The following is a 22,240-nucleotide window of genomic DNA, read 5'->3' on the forward strand; positions in this document are numbered from 1 at the left end:
GCCTGCTATAGAGCTTGTGCTTCTCACTGCTTGCACAGGACGGTGTTAGTGACAGTGATTTTTAAAAACGATTTATTTATTTTTGTTTATAGAACTGGGGGTACAGGCCAGAGGTGTGGTGGGTAGAAGATTCACCAGAGACAGAGTGGGGAATAGAACAGGCAGATCGACTAAGTACACTGCTGAGGGGAGCAGCGGGCGGGTCAGGAGAGGTCTGCCGTGCCATGTGGGTCAGCTCCCTGGCCGGGGATGGAACTCGTGCTGCAGTGGCTTCCGGGAGCTTCATAATGTGGTGCTTTAACCGGCTGCGCCACCAGGGAGAGCCCAGTGACTTTGATTTTAACAGGATTGTCTTTGAATTTTCCACTGATCTCCCGTTAGGCTTCTATATAGATGGCCTATTGTCTGGTAAGATCACACCAGTTTTAGACTCCAGCAATTTCTAGCTAAATGTTCCATTGTTTTCAATGTGCCTTGGTTCTCCGCTTCCTTCTCCCCGCCTCCTTCCGTCTGTCCCTTCTTCCCCTATGCATCTCTTCCTTCTTCCTCCTCTTTCACCTCCTCCAACTTCCTCATTTATAGAGTCCATATGACACTGTTTGACAGGAGAGTCTTAATGTATGCTTACGTTCTGGAATGATTGTTAATAGTTCTTCTTCCCTCTTTAAAAGAGCCTGGGGTTGGGTCGCCTGAACGATTGATGACTGATCATGCCAAGGTGTGGTATTGTGGCTGTCCACTAGGTGTCAGCAGCGCAACCTCTGGAAAACACCCAGCGACCGCATTTCATTACAACCGTCAAATTGGAGCAAATAATTAAGCGTAGCTCAAGCGTAGTCTACCTGCAGCATTGGCCATTCAAAACAAGTGAGGGAGCAGGGGGAGGAGAGAAGAAGCAGGTACAGGCCAGGTAACTCCTTACTGGTAGAGACCAGCTTCTCTTCCCGGTTAGAAGGCCTTCAGTGCGATCTGGAATGAACACCCTTTGAAATGTTCTTTGAAATTTTCACTCACAAGATGAAACCAGTGTGCAGTGAAGTGAGAAAACAACTCTGAATGAAGAGATACTTTTGCCCTACCTAAAAAGCTCTTCAATTCATGCTCGGATGGAGGTTCCCAGCTAGCTCCCTGGCCTTTCACTAGTCTATTGAATGATTGCATTGGAGCCCGAAGCTGAGTTTCCTGAACACGAATCCTTTACAGATGAGTTGAGAACATCTACACTCAGAAGTCAAAGCCATGCTTGGACTCCTCTGGGAATGACCTAAAGACCTCACGTACGTTACCTTTGACCCCGGTGGTTGGTGCTGCTGGCTAACAACCCTCCTGTAGTCAGATGCGGCAAACACTGCACAGAGGGAGGCGAAGCCCACAGCATGGCTCTTCAGAGGTGGGTACCTTGTGGTTCTTGGAGTTGGCTGCTACTGCTAATGATCCTCAAGTGTTCCGAAGTGGCTCCTGATTTGACTGAATCCACAAATTCTACTGCCCAGCATGAACTTAATGTTCGGCTAGCTGCTGCCAGCTCCCAGCCAGATGGGAAGATAGCTGTCTTTGCGCTGGATTATGACTACGTGCAAATTCCTTATGAGGTCACCCTCTGGATACTTCTAGCTTCTCTTGCAAAAATAGGTAAGTCCCCAGATACCTGCTGTGGGAGTTATATCTTGCAAGAGCTAAAGTATGTAAAGATGCCTTGCATATGGTAAACTAAATGAATTTTAATTGCTACATTTATTTCATAAAAAGTTCCATTCCTTTTGGTTAAGGACAAGTCAGGGTTTTTTTTTTTTTTTTTTTTTTTAAATGTAAAGACATTGAATGCTTCTGAATTGTTCTTTGAGACTTAAAAGCATACTTCTCATTGCAGGATGATGAACATGTGACATTATTTGGCATGTAAAATCAACTTTTATGCCTTAAAAAATACAGAGTAAGGCAAATAGACCTGGGATTGATGCCCATTGGAAATTTCAGAAACCACGTAATGCTTCTTCTGAAAACCATTCTTCTTTTATTCTTGGACATGTAACTGTGGGGCTCGTCAATGGCTCTCATTGTTTATTCTTCAAAAGTGGTGTGTGCTTCTTGCAAATTAACAGAAAGCAAGGAACACGGTAACCACAGGCAACTCTTATGTCACTCGACAGTGGGTTGTGGGGGCAGGTGAGATGGTATCTGTCAGTAAAGTATTGATTTGTCCTGGAGCCAAGCAGAGCCAGTGGGGTACCTCTGGTTTACATTATGAAATAAAGGGAATTCAATTTAATAGATTAAATTCTATCAAGTGTTCTTTGTGCCAGACACCAAAGGGATGGTTTAAACTCTGTGATCATTTCATCCCTAACTTTACCTACTTGTCTCCTGAAAACCAGCTTATTCTAAAGTGGAAAATGGACATGTTTATCTCTGTGATTAATCAATCACAGAGGTAAATCAAAAACCTGATTTACCTCATTTATGAACTTTGCTACCTGAGTAGACAATGGGCCTTAATAGAATCTATGAAGCATGGTCATGCTCATTTATATTTCTCCTCTTGGATGCTTGTGAAATATGGAGTCAGCTGTGAGATCTGTCAGTTAACTCCTAGGCATCAGGACCATGGTCTCTACCTCGTCATCTAATTTTTCCAGCATGGTGGAGGCACTGGTGTGTTTATTAGGTGCTCCTCTGTAACTTCTACTCATTCTGAGTTACTGAGGTGTGAACATTGCATGGAAATTATTAGTTTGAAGAACTCTTGTGCATTTTGTCTAGCAATTAAATCACAAAAAGTATTTCACATTGTTTCTAAGCAGTGCTCAAGTGAAAACAGCTTTCTGAAGTCATTCCGCATTCAAAGTTAGGGGGCTAACACCTTTCATGAGCTTATATGATCCTTGAATTGCCTTTGTAAGCAGTATTAGAGCTTCTGTGCCCACCCACACGTTCCCTCTGCACGTGGTAGAGGAAGCTCCCCTGAGAAACAGAGAGCACATCTGCCACTGACTAGTTAGTCCTACTCTCTCTTTCCTAAGGCCTCTTTTGATGAGAGTCTTAAGTTCTTCATCAGTATACATCTCAATGAAGAAAGGATGCATTTTATCTTGGTTCTATACAAACATTACACAGATTGTTCTTTAGAAGTATTGTATGTTCTCAGATTTTGGCATTTAGATGTTTAGAGGATTATGTAGACACTATAGTTTATAGAATTTCTGGCTTAAATGAGTTCTTGAGTAGTGCTGATACAATTTTTTATTCATTTTTATTATTTTATTTTATTTTTTATTAATTTATGAATATAGAACTGGGGTATAGGCCTGAGGTGCAAGGACAGTGAGAGGATTCATCAGAAACAGAGTGGGAGCAGCACAGGCCGACTGATGAAGCACACTGCTGAGGGCAGCAGTGGGGAGGTCAGGAGAACTCTGCTGTGCCATGTGGGTCAGCTCCCTGGCTGGGGATCAAACTCGTGCTGAAGCTGCTGCTGCTATGTTCGTAGTGCTGCGCACCAGGGAGGACCCAGAGTTGACATAATTTAACATAGTTTAGATAAAGAAAATTCAAATAGGTTATCAGTTGGGTCATGCTTATTTCAATGCAATTTTATAATTGTTAGTCTTGAAGAATGAAGTATTTTTAGTTTTTTTAAAGATTTATTTTTCTTTAGTTATGTATATAAGAATTGGGGTATAGGCAAGAGATGGAAAGGGTGAGAGGATTCACCAGAGACAGAGTGGGGAGCAGAATAGGTGGATCCACTGAAATGTATTGCTGAGGGGAGCGGCGGGCGAGACAAGAGAGGTCTGCTGCGCCATGTGGGTCAGCTCCCTGGCCAGGACAGGATGTGTGTTACACTGGCTGCTGAAAGCCTGATAGCGCTGAGACTCAACCTCTGTGCCACCCAGAGAGGCATGAATGAAGGTTTTTTTTTTTTTAATTTTTTTTTATAGTCCATATGAAAAAAAAAAAAGCCATAGGTATTGAATATTTACGATGTGCTAAGAACTGGGCTTGTGGCTTACTACATAGTGGATCATTCCCCCGAAACAAAGAAGAAAAGAGACATAAATGTTTAACACTGAAGAAATCAATAATCAAAAGTAGTGTTGTCATTATTGTTATCCATTCTTTTATTCAGTTATTCTACCAAGACAAACTTATAAAGAGTGCCCATGCAATATGTGGAGACGACCAGGTGTTCTCAAAGTACAGGTGTGTCTAGCACTCTTTGGTACACATTTTTTTTCTCCCCTACCAGTTTTCTTGAGGCATCTTTGTTGAAAAAGCATATGTTATTTAATGTATAGAATACCCTCAGTCCTAAGCATCCAGCAATGCATGTACAAAGCAAAGATTTTCTAGAACAAAGATAACACAAATTCAATACAGATTGTGTGGTTAATCTTTTATTTCTCTTCTACTGCTTGGAACATTAGAGAACATTTCTTGAGCCACTAATTGGAACCATGGGGCCATCTTCGACTTTTAGGCAGGGACTTGTTATCTGTGACCATTTAAGGTGCAGGCAGTGGAACCGTAAAGTCTCAAGGTGACTGATCCTATCATTTATTCCTGAAGGAGAGAAATGTTGCAAAATGTGAAATGCAAGGTATTTCCCTTTACAGTGCCCTGCTCACAGGCATGAAGCTTCTTCCTATTACTTCTTTGTGGGCACAGTTTAACTTAAGTCACGTTGGATCCATTTCAAGAAACTTTATTCCTAGAAGCAAGAACAAACTGAGAGACAGGTGCTAAGAAAATTACACTATGGGCACTTTCACTTCCTTCATGTATTGAAAGTTAAGAGTGTTTAAAATATGCTCTCTTGGGAAGAAGAGAAGAAGGATGGGAGAAAGGGAAGGAGAAAGTTGTCATTAGGAAATCCAGAGAGCAGGAGTCTTGAAGAGGCCAGTGAGCCGGCATGTGGTTTGGACTAATGTCTCTTGACCCTAATCACACTACACGTATTAACCTGTCAGCTGACAGTGAATGAAAAAAAGCTCAAAGTTGTGGTCAGGGAAGCTCATGTATTCTTTAGAAACCTAAAATATCTCCATGAAGCATTCGATGACTCCCCATAGACCTTCATTACTTAGATCAAAATTTTCTTCAACTCTTTTTCCAATACTCTGTCCAATTAAAAATTTGCTCCAGCCAGATGGGCCTCTACAAGGAATTCCAAATATATGCCTGAGCCATTCTTACCTCCTTTTTTCACCTCTTGAAGTTGTCCAGGTAAAATGTTTTCCATTCTGTTGTTCATCTATACAAGCACTACTAGTGAACTTTGACAATCTGCTCAACTTCTATTTCCCATGTTAAAGCTTTTTTGATGAACATTTAATATCATTTATTCTTTTACCCACTTGCAGATTCTTTCAGCAAGTAGACCAACATTTATGGTCTAAGCTCCTAAAGATGTGTATCGTTTTGGGGAGGTCTAAAGAAGTGTATCGTTTTGCTCTAACTAAAGACAATTAGACATTAGTAGATGAGAAAACCCATGCACAAAAATCTAGTAGAAAGGGATCATTGTTCTTAGAGGAGTACAGATAAAATGTTATAGCAATTCAGAGAAGACTTGGTATTTCCTTGAAAAGACATTGGAAAAGCTTAATCTCAAGGGTTAAGCAGGATCTAAATAGGTTGAGGAAAAGAACTCTCCAAGCAGCAATAACACTATCAGAGAAAAAGAAAGGAACACACAGCTTGGTGCTAGGGAAGATAAAGAAGACAGCAGGGTATGGGTTATTGACTTGTAGATAGGCCCAGTGGGGTCCCACTATAATCTGAGCTCATTTTACTTTGGCATATTTAATATGCACTCCATGCACATATATTGCATTATTCTTATTTGTTAATGTTTTGTTCCCAACATTTTGTTAGCAATTGCAATTGTAGAAAACATGCTTGGTACTTCACCTCACAGTACTTACTGGTGAGTTGGGTTTGACAGAAAGATGCTTAGCAAATACCCTCAGCTTAAAATCCATGAGATGCTTTGGTGGGAAATGAGACAATGAGAAACACAAGGTATAGAATCATCTGGCAGCAGGATGTGGAACAGGAGGGGGAAGACTAGAAATTAGAAAGCCCAGGCCATGACTAGGGCAAAAAGGACCTTAAATAAAGACAGTGGGTTCTCCTTGGTGGTTCAATGGTTAAAGCACCGCATTATGAAGCTCTCTGAAGCCACGGCAGCACGAGTTCGATCCCTTACCAGGGAGCTGACCCACATGGTGTGGCAGACCTCTCTTGACCTGCCCACTGCTCCCCTCAGCAGTGTACTTTGTTGATCTGCCTGTTCTGCTCCCCACTCTGTCTCTGGTGAATCCTTTCACCCAACACACCTCTGGTGTGTGCCCCAGTTTTGTAAACATAAATAAATAAATCTTTAAAAAAAATATATGGCAGTGACAAATCTGGCAAGGAGGGGACCGAATCTAGGGGCCACTGAAGAAACTGGTGAAAGAGAGCGCTAAGTACATGAAGTGGTAAAGGCAATGGAGGAGGCTTCATGAAAGGGCTTGATTTCCCTCTTCAGTGGCTGACCAGTGGCAATGTAATTGGTCAAATAAAGTAAATAAAATGAAGGACTTTTAATTTTAATTTATTTATTTGGTTGAGAGGGAAATGATGGGAGGTAAGTTGGCAGCAAGCTGAGATTTAGGTGACAGTGAAAACCTCCATATGAGCCTTAGTGGTAGATACTGCACAAGAGTGGAAGGGCTTCACCTTCCCTCCTCTCCACTCAGCTGGAAGAGCAAGAGTTGGGGGGAGTAGACAGGTGACTGACACTACCCTGACAGCTGCACTGGGCTGGCACCTTGAGTAGTCCTGTCTTGTTCAAAGCCCCCTCAACATGGATTTTCCTACTACCGATGGGGTACTGGGGCTCAAGGATGCCAATTAGCTCACCTAAGGCCCCATATACCTGGCTTTAAAGGACCTTAGTTGCACCCATCTCCTGCTATATTAGTGGCTCTAGCCACTTTATTTGCTAACACCTAAATGTGGTTCTCCACTTTTCCCCAGGCTTCCATCTTTACCACAGACTACCAGGCCTCATGCCAGAAAGCTGCCTCCTCATCATTGTTGGCGCCTTAGTGGGTGCCATCATCTTTGGTACTGACCACAAATCACCTCCCGTCATGGATTCGAGCATCTACTTCCTGTATCTCCTTCCACCCATTGTTCTGGAGGGCGGTTACTTCATGCCCACCAGACCCTTCTTTGAGAACATCGGCTCCATCCTGTGGTGGGCAGGCCTGGGGGCCCTGATCAATGCCTTTGGCATTGGACTGTCCCTGTACCTCATCTGCCAGATCAAGGCCTTTGGCCTCACCGACGTCAACCTGCTTCAGAACCTGCTGTTTGGCAGTTTGATTTCAGCTGTGGACCCCGTGGCTGTGTTGGCTGTGTTTGAGGAGGCCCGTGTGAATGAACAGCTCTACATGATGATCTTCGGGGAGGCCCTGCTCAATGATGGCATTAGCGTGGTGAGCTCCCCAGGGAGATAAAGGGTGGCTCCAGGGAAGGAGTCTGACCTTGGGGCTCATGGAGAGGGCTGAGCATGACCTAATAGTAGCAGGACAGCCATAGGCTTTGGCCAATGATTGTGGCCCAAATTCTGGTCTCCTAGGATCATGTTCATCATAAATTGCTCACTAATGTTGCTTGTCATTCACTAACCAACTTGCTTCCACAAAAAGAGAAAGAGGGACCCACTGGTGGTGCAATGGGTTAAAGCGCAGCACTACGAAGCTCCAAGGCCAATTCAGCATGAGTTCAATCCCCAGCCAAGGAAGTGACCCACATGGTGCGGCAGATCTCTCCTGACCTGCCCACTGCTCCCCTCAGCAGTGTACTTCGTCAATCTGCCTGTTCTGCTCCCACTCTGTCTCTGGTGAATCTTTTCACTGCCTTGGACCTCTAGCCTATACCCCAGTTATGTATGCAACTTTGAATTCACTGAGCAGAATCTATTGCTGAAGTTCTTCTGGGTTTTCATCTAGGACAAGCAATAGCTTTTTTTGTTCATTCATTAGACATCACTCTTATTCCGTGTGTGTGTGTGTGTGTGTGTGTGTGTGCTGCATTGAATGATAAAGCTAAATAAAAGCTAGGATAGATGACAGTGACAGTGGATTTGTGTAAATGTGTTAGCTTGTAGACCAATCTCAGGTCCATAACTCAGATGGAAAGTATGAAAGAAACACTTTTGTTGGGAGGAAAGCTGAAGAAAACTTAAAGGGCAGAACAACACATGGTGCCCTGCGATGTCTTTGTCTCTTGAATCATGGAATGTCCGTGTCTAGCCCATTCCATTGTTCAGTTTCACTATTAATAAAATGACAAAAAGACTGCACCTGTCCTCAGACTAGCAAGATCGCTTCTGAGACCTGCCCACTTCTCTTTCTCCACCATTCTTTCTTTCTTTTCATTTCTTTAAAAAAGATTTTATTTATTTATGCATACAAGAACTGGGATGCAGGCCAGAGATATGTGTGAGGAGGGAGTGAGAAGATTTGCCAGGGATTGAGTGACTGGCACCTGCACCTATTCTTTCTTTAAACACTTTCCTGCTTCTGGTTTTGTTAAGGCAGCTCCTCTGAGCAATGACACTTCCACTTCACAGTCCACAGTCATTTCACAGTCTCAAAGACCATCTTATTTCACTTACATCCAAACTCTTTGGGGTAAAGGTAGGAACCCCACTGCTGACCAATTCCAAAGAGAGCTTATCTGTGACAAAATCAAGGCCATCTCATGCAGCCCATCTGAGGTAATTACTCCATCTTTCCTTCATAATTATCAGAAATATCTTGAAACAACTTTCTACATGCCATCTCATGCATGTCCACAGAATGACAATTTCTTCTTCAAGATCTCTATAATCCATAAAATTTCTTTTCAAGAAATATTCTTTTTGCCTTTGAAACCCTGACTTCTCCCTGGATTTTCTCTGGATTTCAGACCTAGTGCCATCACAGCCTGGCTTCTGCTTGGGGTTTCTTTGTAAGCAATATTTGTTTGACTTTCCCAAAGTTTAATTGCTTCCACTTGGACATTTTTTTAAAAAAATATTTATTTATTTGTGCATACAGAACTGGGGTACAGGACAGAGGCTCAGGAGTGGTGAGAGGCTTCACCAGGATCAGAACAGGCAGAGCGACAAAGCACACTGCTGAGGGCAGCAGCGGGCGGGTCAGGAGAGGTCTGCCTCGCCATGTGGTCACCTCCGTGGCAGGCGGGAATCGAACTCATGCGGAAGTGGCTTTAGCTTCCCAGGGCTGTGCTTTGACCCGCTGTGCCACCAGGGAGGGCCCACTTGGACATTTTTTTAATGATAATTTCAAATAAAAGTATAACGTTTGAGTGACCAGAGCATCTGCTGAGGGCACTTGTGACCTCCACAGGCCAAGTCGCTGTAGCAGCGGTTCTAGGGGTGTTGCCCACATGCACCCCCAGGTTAACCTGTGGTCACCCGCAGTCCAGTGAATATTAAGTGTGTGCTGGGCATCTTTGTGTCCCCATATGAAACCAGAGGAGCTGCGGAGCCAGATTTAGAAAGCCATTTGAAAGCAACTAGTATTTTATGTGTCCAATTGTATTTTGAGCGAAGGGCTTGAACTTGCCCTTTCATTGAGGAAGGAACCTTCCGAGGGGCAGTCGCAAACATGCGTTTTCAACGGAAAGCTTGAGTCATCTAGAAAGGGACCTGTGATTTGTGGGTTAGATGTGACAACTCTACTGACCTTCATCCCCGAAAAAGCTGCTTTCTCACTAAAGGGAAAGGGCAGCTCCAGAACTGTGGAAATATCAATGAATCTGAGTCTCTGGGGCCCTTGTCCCATCACTTCTTTTTACCACATATTTTAGGTTATGATTCTCATCACCAGGATATGCTCGTAACAGGAAAAGGTAGCAGAGACCCAACCCAACCCAAGCAGCTTTGAAAAGATAACTAGTGTCCCTAGACAAACCCTCCGGGCAAGATCAGAGCAGGAGGAAATGTTCCATGGAGTAAGTGTCCTGGACAGTCTTACCCACCCTATAAGCGGTCACTCTACATTACTTGTTCTTTCAAAATCTTATTGTTTACTGTAGCCATGAGTTATAGCCACATTCCAAAGATAAATAAATCAGACAAGAGTAAGATAAAATAAATGAACAAGGCCATCCTGCCTGGCCAGTCCACACCAGACAGTGTGCTCATTCCATTCTCTTTTCTTTTAGACTTTTGAATTTTCAGCTCATGGGAGAGGAAAGGTAGGAGAGAACCCACATGTCCATTTCATAGTGTGCGCAGTATTCTTCCTCCAAAACAGAAGTGGCTCACTCGACTGAGTGTGAATTGTGGCTGGAGGAAAGATTCTGTCTCTGTCTCATTGCTGTAAAATTGAGCTGATGGTGATGGCTGTTATCTTCATATCATCCTAGCTTGCTCTGAACATCCATTAATTTTAAATGTGACCATTCAAATCAATGACCTGAAAAGCAACAATGAGATACCAACAAGGCTGTGTCCCCACCCATCCCCGCCGTCTGCCCACCCCCCACAGATCTGGGAGGTACAAGCATGGGGACCTCTGGGCTCAATCACAGTACTGGTCCTTCATCCTTTGGTTCTCAGTTAAATTGTCAGAACTCTGTGTGCCAAAATTTCTTCATTCTTATTTTTATTTTAAAGTCATCAACACTCAGAGAAGTAATTATTCATTATGAATAATTTGTTTATGCATCTCAACATTTCTTAAAAGATGCCGTGAAAACTGAGCTCCCCCAATCAGCACTTCCCTTCTTCGGGATAATCAACATAACTGTCCTTTGCATTCTACTCAGTAGCACTCCTGCTGCTGGTGTTAAGCACAGTTTACCAACCCTTTAGAACTCTTAACCTTTCCTCTTTCCATCCCTTCATCAGTATCTTTGCTGATTGGTTACCTGTTGATTTCCTTGATCTGTGTCTCAGCAGCTCCCGCCATCATCATGGGACTTAACAATGTAGCACTGAGTGTTTCAGGGGCTACTAAGAACTGTCAGCTGGAATGCATCCTGCATGAAGAGTGAGTGAATGAGTGAATGGATGGATGAATGAGGTAATAATGAGGCTGCTTTGGGGTCAGCTAGTGTCCAGTGGCCATAGCTTCCATACTGACCCCAAGAGTAGCTCTCCATTTGAATTTGGATTTGTCAGGAAGGCTATGAGAAAACTGGGGTGTTCTCTGTCCAAGACAACTGCTTCTATTGAACTTTAGAATTGTTCCCTGAACTCAAACATGAGAAGTGAGTTGGAACAGAATCCTTTGTCAGGAGAAATGAATCCCTGTGTCCTTCTTTATTACCCTTTGAGACAGGAGCACCTTGCTGTGCTGGTGTTGTTCTGGCCTGGGGTGCATGAAGGTGAACCACGTGCATCTAGCCTGTCAGGCAATCACTTGAGGGAAGAAGGACAATTGTGGATCCTGCTGGTTGTGAAGACATCATGGCACATTCAAACCAAACTGGAACCCTAAAGAGCAGCTTGCCAGAAAAAAACAAAACATATTTTCTTTTTCTTTTTCTTTTTTTTTTTTTAAGATTTATTTATGCATACACAATTAGGTACAGGTCAGAGGTGCAGGGAGAGTGAGAGGATTCACCAGAGACAGATTGGGGAGCAGAACAGGCAGATTGATGAAATACACTGCTGAGGGGAGCAGTGGGTGAGACAGAGAGGTCTGCTGTGCCATGTGGGCCGGGGATAGAACTCGTGCTGAAGTGGCTGCTGCTAGCTTCATAGTGCTATGCTTTAACCTGTTGAGTCACCAGGGAGGGGCCCCTCTGGTTTATATTTTCTTACCTCCAATGGGGCCTAGCTGTAGTAAAGTCCTATTGAAGAGGCAGTGAATTGTGGCCAAGAGAATGAACAGAAAGGCTATATACCTTAGTTCAAGTCCTGGTTCATTTTCTTGCAAGCTGTTTGACTTTAAGTGAGTTAATTAGCCATCCTGGTCCTCAATTTTTATCCTGTAAAATAGAAATCAGATTTATGGGGGAGAAATTGAGTTGATACACATAAGACATTTAAAATAGTGCCTGACACCAAGTGAGCCTAGTCTAAATGTTTGGTGTCTATGATATTATGATTTAGAAAAAGAAATATATATTTGGTCTTCATCTTGTTCCTGGCACAGAAACTTCAAAACCTTTGGAATTTCTAAGCAATGAGAAGCATAAAGGTTTCTCTTGTTTTGTAAGGAGGTGACTTTAGGAGAACTCTTAGGTAACAAGGATGGGGGCTGGTTGCCAGAGGAACTAAGCTTGTGATTAAAGACTTGAAACTTTCGGTCCCACTCCCTGACTCTGGGGAACCCAGAAATCAGTATTATAAGCAGTATGCCTATGGGATACAGCTTCTCCGAAAATCTAGAAGGACTGGGTTTGATAACAAATAGTGGTGTTCTTTCCTTCACCAGCCAATTCTCCCATTTTGGATGCCAACTGAATGTCCCACAAATTAATTCAGTGTTGACATGAGCTATGTAGAATTAAAAGACTCCATGGACTGTCACCAGATTGCAATTCAGTCACCAATCATAAGTCTGGGTCATCCATACCTCTGACTGAAAAGCAAGGGGTTCCCTTTTTTTGGGTTAATAATTTACTAGAACAGCTTACAAAACTCGGGAAAATAGTTTACTTCTGAATGTTCGTTTAATAGAAGGGGTGTAACTCAGAAACAGTCAAATGAAGAAGATGTATAGAGTAAGATGTGAGCTTAGGGGTGCAGAACTCCTAAGCCCCCGCCAGGTACACCACCTCCCAGCACCAACCTGAAAACCTTCCAAACTTCATCTTTTAGGTCTTTATGGAGGTTCTTTTACATGGATATGATTGATTAATTTGTTATTGAACTAAACATCCAGCCCTCTCTCTTTGGGGGTAGGATAGGGCTCAAAGTTACAATCCTCTAATAAGCTGGTTGGTTTCTCTGGCAACTGGAATCTACTTGAGGCCACAAGAGCCATCCCATTAGCAAAAAAAGTCAGGGATAATTGAAAAGTGCTCATTATGAATACCAAAGACACTCCTTCCCCCCCCCCCTTATCACTCAGGAAATCATATTGTTTTTAAGAATATTGTGTCAGGAAATGGGGACAAAAACAAATATATATATATTATAATATTTCACTTCCACACTGAATAAAGGGGGTAAATCTAACCTTGTTCTCTATTAGTGTTCTGGTCATGTTTGAGATGTAGCATTGGCTGAGATTTCCCCTCCAAAGGTTAACAATACATACACAGTGTGATTTGAAATCAAATAAAATCCTTTAGTATTATAATGATATTCAGAGCTTGGCAATTTGAAAGATAAGCTGTTTTTGCTTGTTGTGCATGAATTGCCTCTGTAAATGTAGTCTTCCTAACGATGTGTATCACTTTAACTTCTGAAACTGCCATGCATCTTCTTGGCAAAGTCATACAGCTGATCTGATTGACTTTCCCAGGTCCTTGGGTCAGGTTCCTTGTAATCTGGAGAGCAGTGCAAAAGAATTTTCCTTGTTGGCAACAACATGCAAATCCTTGAGTCTCAATTAATTTCGAGGAGTTGAGAGTCTCTGGTTCGAGAGTCAAATAAGCTGCCAGAACCCATTACCCTCACTTAAATCTGCCTTTTCTGGATCTTGCAAATTGGCTTCACTCCTTAGATGTGAGTAGAATTCCAAAGGTGAAAACCCTGGGGCTTTTAAGATGAATAAGTAGGTTGCTCTAGGTTAGATAAATGGTGAAACTGAATTAAACTCCCTGAAACAGAATACGGCCACTAGGATTATTTTGAATTCATTTTGAGCTCTTAAGTCACAATTTTCTTTCAAATGCAGCCAAAGTTTTCTTGACGATGGCCTTCTTTTGGTGAATAAAATAGACCAGTAGTATAACAGCTTTGTAATATATGGTCAGTACCCAAGCAGTTAGATATTATCCAGGTGGTTATATATCACATACATATGTCCAGATGTACTGGACATATAAGAGATTTATATGCTCTAGGCTTTTAATGAAACATGTAATCCATTGGGAGGACAAGTCATAAATAAGCCCCTTGTGAAATTCAAAATGAAATTATTTGTTCCCTGAAATATACCATTAAAATTAGTTAATCTATAACACCAACTAATTTCACTGAAAAAATTGTTTTATAGAAGCTTGACTAGAATCAATAGTGTCATCCTCCATGTCACCCTCCCCCCCCCCCAATTTAAATCCATCTGAACCTTAGGATGTGATTGTATTTGGAAATAGTTGTTTGCAGATACATTTAGTCAAATTAAGCTCAACCTCAACTCCAGATCTAAGCTGAGTGTCCTTATAAGAAAAATAGTGGTGAGAACACAGAGGAGACACACACCACACACAGGGAGCAGGACTTGAAGAAGGTGGCAGGAAGTGGAGTGACGCACCCTTAGCCACGGCTTGCCAACAACCACCAGAAACCAAGAAAAAGCAGGGAAAATTGCTCCCTTAGTGTCCACAGAGGGACACAAAGCAAGAGACAAAGCTAAAAGTCTGTGTAAAATGTTTCTCATTTCTAATTCATGTTAATTTTCTTTCTTTCATCTTTTCTTTGCCTAGGTCTTATACAACATATTAATTGCCTTCACAAAGATGCATAAATTCGAAGACATAGAACCTGTTGACATTTTGGCGGGATGTGCCCGATTCATTATTGTGGGAGTTGGTGGAGTACTTTTCGGCATCATTTTTGGATTCATTTCTGCATTTATCACACGCTTTACTCAGAATATCTCTGCGATTGAACCCCTCATCGTCTTCATGTTCAGCTATTTGTCTTATTTAGTTGCAGAGACACTCTATCTCTCTGGCATCTTGGCGTGAGTACAAAACAAAGCCCAACTCTGTAGCAATAAAGGGAATTAGGCTCACACCTTGCAGACACGTACCTGGACTTCTAATGCTAATCTTCAAAGTTGTTGAAGGATTTAGGTTCTTGAAACTTATGCAAAGTCTAATTCAGGTCTTGTGCCAAACAAATGCTCTCCTGGGCTTTTGTGTTTGTTCTCTTCTGGTGATTTCCCTGAGAAGAGCAGAACAATTTTAAGGTCAATTTAAAATCTTCCGAAAAGCTGATGCGAAGATGGGCTGGGAGAACTTCAAGGTTGAAGTCCCCCTTCAGTCATTACTTTTTCCATGAAAAGTCAATTACTTAAAGTTAACCTTGCAGCCAGGGAGCAGGAAACGAGGGGCTGTCATTTCTGTGTCCTTTACTCCAATTTCCCTCGAACCATGTCACCTCTCCAGTATTCTTCAGTGTGGAATGAAACTAAGTAAATGGGATAAGATTGACAATCCAGATTTCTTTTTCCTAATGAAGATAGTTGTAAAGTGTGTATGTTTATGTAGATCTTGGAATGAGAGATATCAACTTGGCTTATTGTATCTGATCACATAGATTTCTCTATGAGAGCCTCATACCTAACTAAAACAGAAATGTTTAATTTTATTACATAAAACTACCCACTCAATTAAATAAAAAATGCAGAATTTCCCCATCCTAAAAGAGGGTGAAGGTACTAAGAAAAAGAAAAATTATTTCACTCCTCTTTTCTTAAGAGGATCTAGACCTGAAGCATTCTAAATGAAAACTTGTCTTTCCTCTTTATTTACAAGGTTAGTTACTCTAAAGTACTCACATCACAGGATAGAATCTTCATATTTATCCACTTTTATACTAATTTTATTCTTTTACAAAATTTATTTCCTTACCTTTGTCCCGCCAGCCCTGTCACCTGTTCCTTTTCCCTCTCCACCCTTACCCTCAGAGCCTCTAGGATGTTGGTTGATGCCTGGTAGTGTTTGGAAGTGCTTGATGTCATCAAGTTGTCTGTGGTATGAATGTCCAACCTGTGTCTCAATCATTCTGACTTGTTTTCCTGCGTTTAAGTTTTTTCAAATTTGCTCCACTTTGTTGAAAATGGCCACATCCCATCCTGTCTGGTGGCTATGAACTATTCCGTGGTATGTCATTTTAATCTCTGCTTTGATTTCCTTTTTCATTCAGTTGCTGTTAAACAACATATCACTTAACCTGCATGTATTCATAGTTGTTCCTTTTTTTTCTTTTTTTTTAAAGCTGGTTTCTAGTTCAATGGCATTGTGGTCAGAGAAGCTACTAGATGTATTTTCAATCTGGTTTTATAGAGCGTTGACTTCCACCCCCAGATATGGTCTCTTCATGAAGATGTGAAGTTGAAACAAAAGGTTTGTTTGAGGGCAACAGTTTTGAAGGTGAAGTGTTTTGTAGATGACTGTTACACTTGCTTAGCCTAGACCCTGCTTAGAGCTGTTGTTTCCTTATGTACATTTTTCTTTCTGATCTGTCCATTGTTGTGAGTGGGGTATTAAGATCCTTGGCATTATCATGCTCTAGTCAGTATCTCTGCTGTCTTATATATCTTGGTGCTACCTAATTCAGTGCATCTAGATGTGTGTTAATTCTTTTTGTTGGATTAGACTCTTGTTCATAGTATAATGCCTTTCTATGTCTTTTGCCTTTTTAATTGATAGCCTATTTTAATCAAATACATCACCGTTCCATTGGTTTTTTTGAAGGAGTTGACTTTTTCTTATATAACTGTCTTCCAACTTTTAACTCTAAGTCTTTGCTTGTCTTTGTAGGTAAGGTTAGTTTTTTGTAAACAGCAGATGGTTGGCCTTCACGTTAAGATCTGTTCAGTTACTCTGTCTTTCAACTGGTGCGTTCAAATCATTTATATTTAAGGTGATTATTGATATGTGTTTATTGTCATTTTTTTTGTTGTTTTTTGTTGGCTTGTTTTGTATTTTCAATTTGTTCTGAAGGCTTCCTATTATGGTTTTAAATTCTATTTCTGTTGTCTTATGTGTTATTTCTATTATTTTTTCTTTGAGCATGTGATCAGATCTATGACCCAAGGGAAGTAGAGGTCTATGGCTGGTTCTAATGATTCACGTTGCTCCTGTTCTTTTCCTCCTCCAAGTTAAGCAATTTTGGTGTCTTTGCCTTGTTATTTTTTTGGGTTTTGTTTTGTTTTGCTTTATAGTAATCCCTAGGGTTTCTGTCATATGCAGCTTGGTGTCTATACATTTTTTTTTTAGTGACTGCTTACTCTTCCTTCCATCTTGGTTGATAATCTTGACAAGTTGAAGTTTCTGGGCTGGACAGTCTTTTTTTTTAAATACTCTGAATTTCTCTTTTTGGTCCTTTCATGTGTGTAATATTTGTATTGAGAAATCTGCTGATAGTGCCTTTGGTATTCCCTTACAGGTTACCCCCTTTGCCCTTGACATTTTTAAAATTCTGTCCTAGGGTGGGTTATTGGCAGCTTGATGATTGCGTGTATTGATGTATTCTATCTGACATTATTTTGTTTGGAGCTCTTCAGGCATCTTGGATCACAACTTCTGGTTCACTTCCAGAGTGAAATTGTTTTCAGTGATTATTTCCTTAAAAAAGCTTTCTAGGCCTTTCTCCTTTTCTTCTGTTCTGGGATCCCCGTGATACAGCTGCTATTTTTCTGTAAGCTGTCCCAGAGTGCTCTGACACTGTTTTTATTTTTTAGACTTGTTTTTCTCTAGCTTGTTCTATTTTTCTGTTCTCCCATATTGTGTTTTCAAGTTCATTAATTCTCTCCATTACTTCTATTTTTCTACTATTACGGCACACAATTGTATTTTCCATATCAGCTATAGTGTTCCTTAGCTCCATTATTCTGCATGCAGCTGCGTCATATTTTCACTGTGTTTATTCTGTTCTTGCCTCTGTCCTCCATTGTTTTCTCTACAGTCCGCAGCACTGCCAGGACTCGCCCCGAGCCCCACCTCTGTTAAGCCCTGCAACTCCACTGAGTCATGGCTTCTTCTAGGGTTTCTATGTTCTGGCACTTGTACTGTGTTCTTCTGCTCCCTGGTTTTCAAATTGGTGTGTTTGTCAGTAAGGATAAATTTTCAACTGTTGTTTTTGTACTTGATGGAATAGTCAGGTGACGGTACCAGGGAGGGGCTGGGAGTAGGTTTAAAAGAAGACTGGGCAATAGGCATCAACAGGTCACCCCTTGTAGTCTCAGGAATTTGAAATGCCTGTTCAAAAAGTTCTCTCTCTGTGTTAGATAGCTCAGCCTGGGGCTTGGCCGTCATCTTTTCTGGAAGGAAGTCCAGGTACGCAGACCTGGTTTGGGCTGTGGCTCTGTGTTATGAGCCTCAGATGCAACTCCATCAGCCTTGTTCTGTGCCCTCACTCCTGTGGCTCTCCCACAGCACCCTCTTTCCTGGGTAACTGCTCATGCACCCCCTTGTTCAGTGCAATGAGGGGTTGAAAGAGCCCAGTGTTGCTGTGTACCTGAGTCGATAGCAGTTGGGCACTGTGCTCTGTGGCCACTATTTCTTGTGGGTTTGAGTGGCCTGCCGTTACTTTTGGCAAAGTTTATCTGCTTTCCCTTTTATTCAGGTTAATGCACCCATTGTGTATACTAATAATCCGTTTTTCCTTGAGGGGTTTTGGCTCCATTTGTGTGTGTGTGTGTGTGTGTGTGTGTGTGTGTGTCTGGAGGAGACTTTCCTATGTCTTCATTCTGCTGTCATCTACCTGGACTCCCAATGAAAATTTTCTTAATAATTTGTAAGAAATGATACTCATTTAGGGGACTCTTGCTGTATTATTCTTTCTGTTTCACTGCACTGGGTTTATTTTGGCTTTAGACAGAATACGGGGTAAGAGATGGTGCTGAAAAAGTACTGGGTCATGGAAAGGAAAATGGAAACAGTTCTGTTTGGGATTTGTGCAGGGATCACATGTCATTTTGTTGTGGGGACACATTCACTGTCACCTTTACCCCTGCATTCACCTGTGCAAGCCCTTTAGAGAAAAAGAGAAGAAAGAAGACCTGTGGGACATGTGCATCTCAAGAGGATGTTCTTTCTGGATAAACCCAAGGCCTATGTCTCTGTGGCTTCACCAATTAGGAGAACTTTTCCTGGAGGGGCAACCTTTCGTGGCTTCCCTGTGAGACGCTGTTCCTTTTGCAGAATCACAGCTTGTGCAGTGACAATGAAAAAATATGTGGAGGAAAACGTGTCCCAGACGTCCTACACCACCATCAAGTACTTTATGAAGATGCTGAGCAGTGTCAGTGAGACCCTGATCTTCATCTTCATGGGTGTGTCCACTGTTGGGAAGAACCACGAGTGGAACTGGGCCTTCATCTGCTTCACGCTAGCCTTCTGCCAGATCTGGAGAGCCATCAGTAAGAGATAGCAGGGCCCAGGAGTGCCCTGTCTGCATCTTCTCAAAATATGTCCCTATTCCTTCCTCCCATGAAAAGTAAAATAATGGGTGATGATAACTGGTCTTACGGGTTAGGGGAGTATAAGTACCTTGGGGTGATGAGGAGTGTTGCTCTTTCAATCAGTTCAAAGTAACTACTGACTGATAAGGTTCTGCACTGAGCAAGGCTGGAACAGGGAGTATTTTTTTTTAATTGAAAAAGCTTTCACATATACACATTTAAATATAACTCAGTAAATTTATCCCTTGCTCTTCACTTCTTCATCAATTTGTATCATCTTGCACCTTAAATCAGATATAGGTTATAAACTGTGGCCATTTACACTTTTGTTACAGAAAAAGTGAGATCTCACAAATATATTCTGTGTTAGGTAATTATTGTTAAAAAACATTCCCTAAATAGTACAGGTGGATAGTTGAAAGATGAGTGATATATAGAAAACCAAAGACCTGAAAATAAATCTTTTGAAAACTGTTTAGTATTAATAAGTAAAGAAAACATTATTTAATGCAGTTGGCACCATTCCTGGGAAAGATGCCTAATTTTTAAAAAAGATGTCTTGATTAGTAAGGTTGCAAATTTATCTTACATGTTTGCTTTTGAAACTAGAAACAAGTTAATTACTGAACTACAGTATGTGTGTTGTTTTTGATTAGAAACAATATTTGTTAATGATTTTGATCAATATTTGAAAATTTATAAATGACTTTGATCAGTAGTTTCAAGTCAATTCCTCAAAGGGAAATTAGGAGAAATGAACAAATCTATTCTAAACATCTTAATTCTAAATTAATTTAGGGTGGATTTTAGAACTTAGAAACGAATGAAAAGAACGCAGAAATGCTAAAACATCCATAAGACTAATTTTGAATACATGTATCTGGTCCACAGGGAAGAAAATTTATAAACTCACATTGAATTCTAGTACTATTACTAATTAGCTATTTGACTGAGACAGACATTTAACTACTCCAAATCATTATTTTCAATTACAAAATTGTGGCTTTCAATAAACTTTTTAGGTCCCTTTCAGTTCTGGCATAGTAAGTACTGACAGCATAAAGTTAATGTCAAGAGAAGTAAAACTATGGAATTTTGGTTTAGCCAACTAGGATAGACATCAGGTAGGAGAGGAACAACACTGTGAGTGCCTCAGTACTGTTGACCTTTGGTGCCCATCCAGCCCCATCCCTTCATTTCATATTTAGGGAACTGACGGAATAGTCACAAAGAGCATGATTGGCTTGGTCACATCACAGACAGGGATAGAGCAGGTGTAGAACATTGTTCTCCTCTCCCAGCCTGTTCTCTTCCCAGCCTGACTCATTGTAGGTAGTCAAGTTCCAACTCATGAAGGCTTAGAACATATAATTCCCTACTTTATGTTCTTGGTAAGCATTGCATCTCGTTAGACCTTGCATCCACTTCCTGAATTAAATACTATCCAGTAAGCAGGTAAAGAAGCTAAGTATGTGATAAGATGAAGAACATGACAGTTTGTGGAGAAGCCAAAACAAACAGTGCAAGATGAAAGTTTTAAATGTTATTCTCTCTTGTGCTATCAATGCACTTATTATCAAGGGTACTCATTGTGAAGTCTGTGATTAGAAGTCACATAATACGGAGAGATCTATAAATCTGCAGTGAAATATCTTCTTTAATTAGTTGGAATTTAAGTGAAAGAACTTTTCCCACCAAAAATCACAGCGTTGGTGTTAGCTAGGAGAAGTGGGCCACTTGGGGATAGAAATGCCAAGTAGAAAACACCAAGCTCTCTCACTCTATACTATCCAGCCTCCTCTTGCTGACAGCAAGATTCTTCCCTTGAGCCTTTGCCAGTTTCCGTTTTTGTTTGCACTGAAGCTCCAGAAGCTCCAAACCAACCACAAAAGACTCGCTCACCGCCAGGGACCACAGTCACTGAGATGACTCATCTTTAAATTGCACATCTCCTGTAGTTACCTATTAAGAATGAGTTAATAAAAAGGGTTTTATCCCCCCAAGTAATACTTGCGCTTTACTTAGTTTTGAAAGACAAAGAAAACAGAAAGACAGAGATAATTAAGAATAAAGAGAACACACATGCTATTTCTTATATCAAAAAGTATCAAGATTTATTACTTTAAACAGAGAGAGTACTACCAGTGAAAACTTCAATTTGAAACACTGCTAGTCTCATAAAGTTTTTTTTTTTTTAAGATTTATTTATTTATGCTCACAGAACTGGGGTTCAGGCAGTGGGTGAGACAGGAGCAGTCTGCTGCCCCATGTGGATCACCTCACGGGCGGGAAGCAGTTGTGTCTAGCTTGCAGTGCTGTGCTTTAACTCATTGTGCCACCAGAGAGGGTAAAAAAGTAAAGTTCTAAGATACTGTTGGAGATGGATAATCAAAGGTCTGTGATGAAAGCAGTTGCCTTCTCTGAAGGCACATGCATGCCACTTAGGTTTAGTAGTGCTATATCTTTACTCATTCATGACCTTCTCGCATTTTCTACCTTTTAGGTGTATTTACTCTCTTCTATGTCAGTAACCAGTTCCGGACTTTCCCCTTCTCCATCAAGGACCAATGCATAATTTTCTACAGTGGTGTTCGAGGAGCTGGAAGTTTTTCACTTGCATTTTTGCTTCCTCTATCTCTTTTTCCTAGGAAGAAAATGTTTGTCACTGCTACTCTAGTTGTTATATATTTTACTGTATTTATTCAGGTTGGTAGATTTCTTTTACATTCAAAGTAAGTAGACCATTTTAGGATTATGTATAAATTAATATGGTACCTGAAAAGGAGAACTATCTGATTATCAATTGTATTTCATGCCCATACTAAATTCTCAAGTATTTCTAAATCACTTTCACTTTTAACTTCAAAAATGTGTCACCTTTTAATAAATAAAACATTAATCAAAATATTCCTGGATAAAAT

The 22,240-nt window shown here is 41.1% G+C and overlaps 1 protein-coding gene across 1 annotated transcript in view; it reads left to right on the forward strand.

Annotated features, from left to right (window-relative positions):
• Positions 1-1,376: 1,376 nt before the first annotated feature.
• SLC9A4 (solute carrier family 9, subfamily A (NHE4, cation proton antiporter 4), member 4) overlaps positions 1,377-22,240 on the forward strand; it is a 38,706-nt gene continuing 17,842 nt past the window's right edge. The window contains exons 1-5 of the mRNA XM_004686181.1: positions 1,377-1,632; positions 7,024-7,487; positions 14,611-14,870; positions 19,060-19,277; positions 21,823-22,025. Of these exons, the coding sequence (XP_004686238.1) occupies positions 1,377-1,632; positions 7,024-7,487; positions 14,611-14,870; positions 19,060-19,277; positions 21,823-22,025 (1,401 nt within the window). The remainder of the gene's footprint in view (positions 1,633-7,023; positions 7,488-14,610; positions 14,871-19,059; positions 19,278-21,822; positions 22,026-22,240) is intronic.

This window comes from Condylura cristata, unplaced genomic scaffold (assembly GCF_000260355.1).
Source record: "Condylura cristata isolate star-nosed mole 26May11 unplaced genomic scaffold, ConCri1.0 scaffold00020, whole genome shotgun sequence".
Classification (NCBI taxonomy): Eukaryota; Metazoa; Chordata; class Mammalia; order Eulipotyphla; family Talpidae; genus Condylura; species Condylura cristata.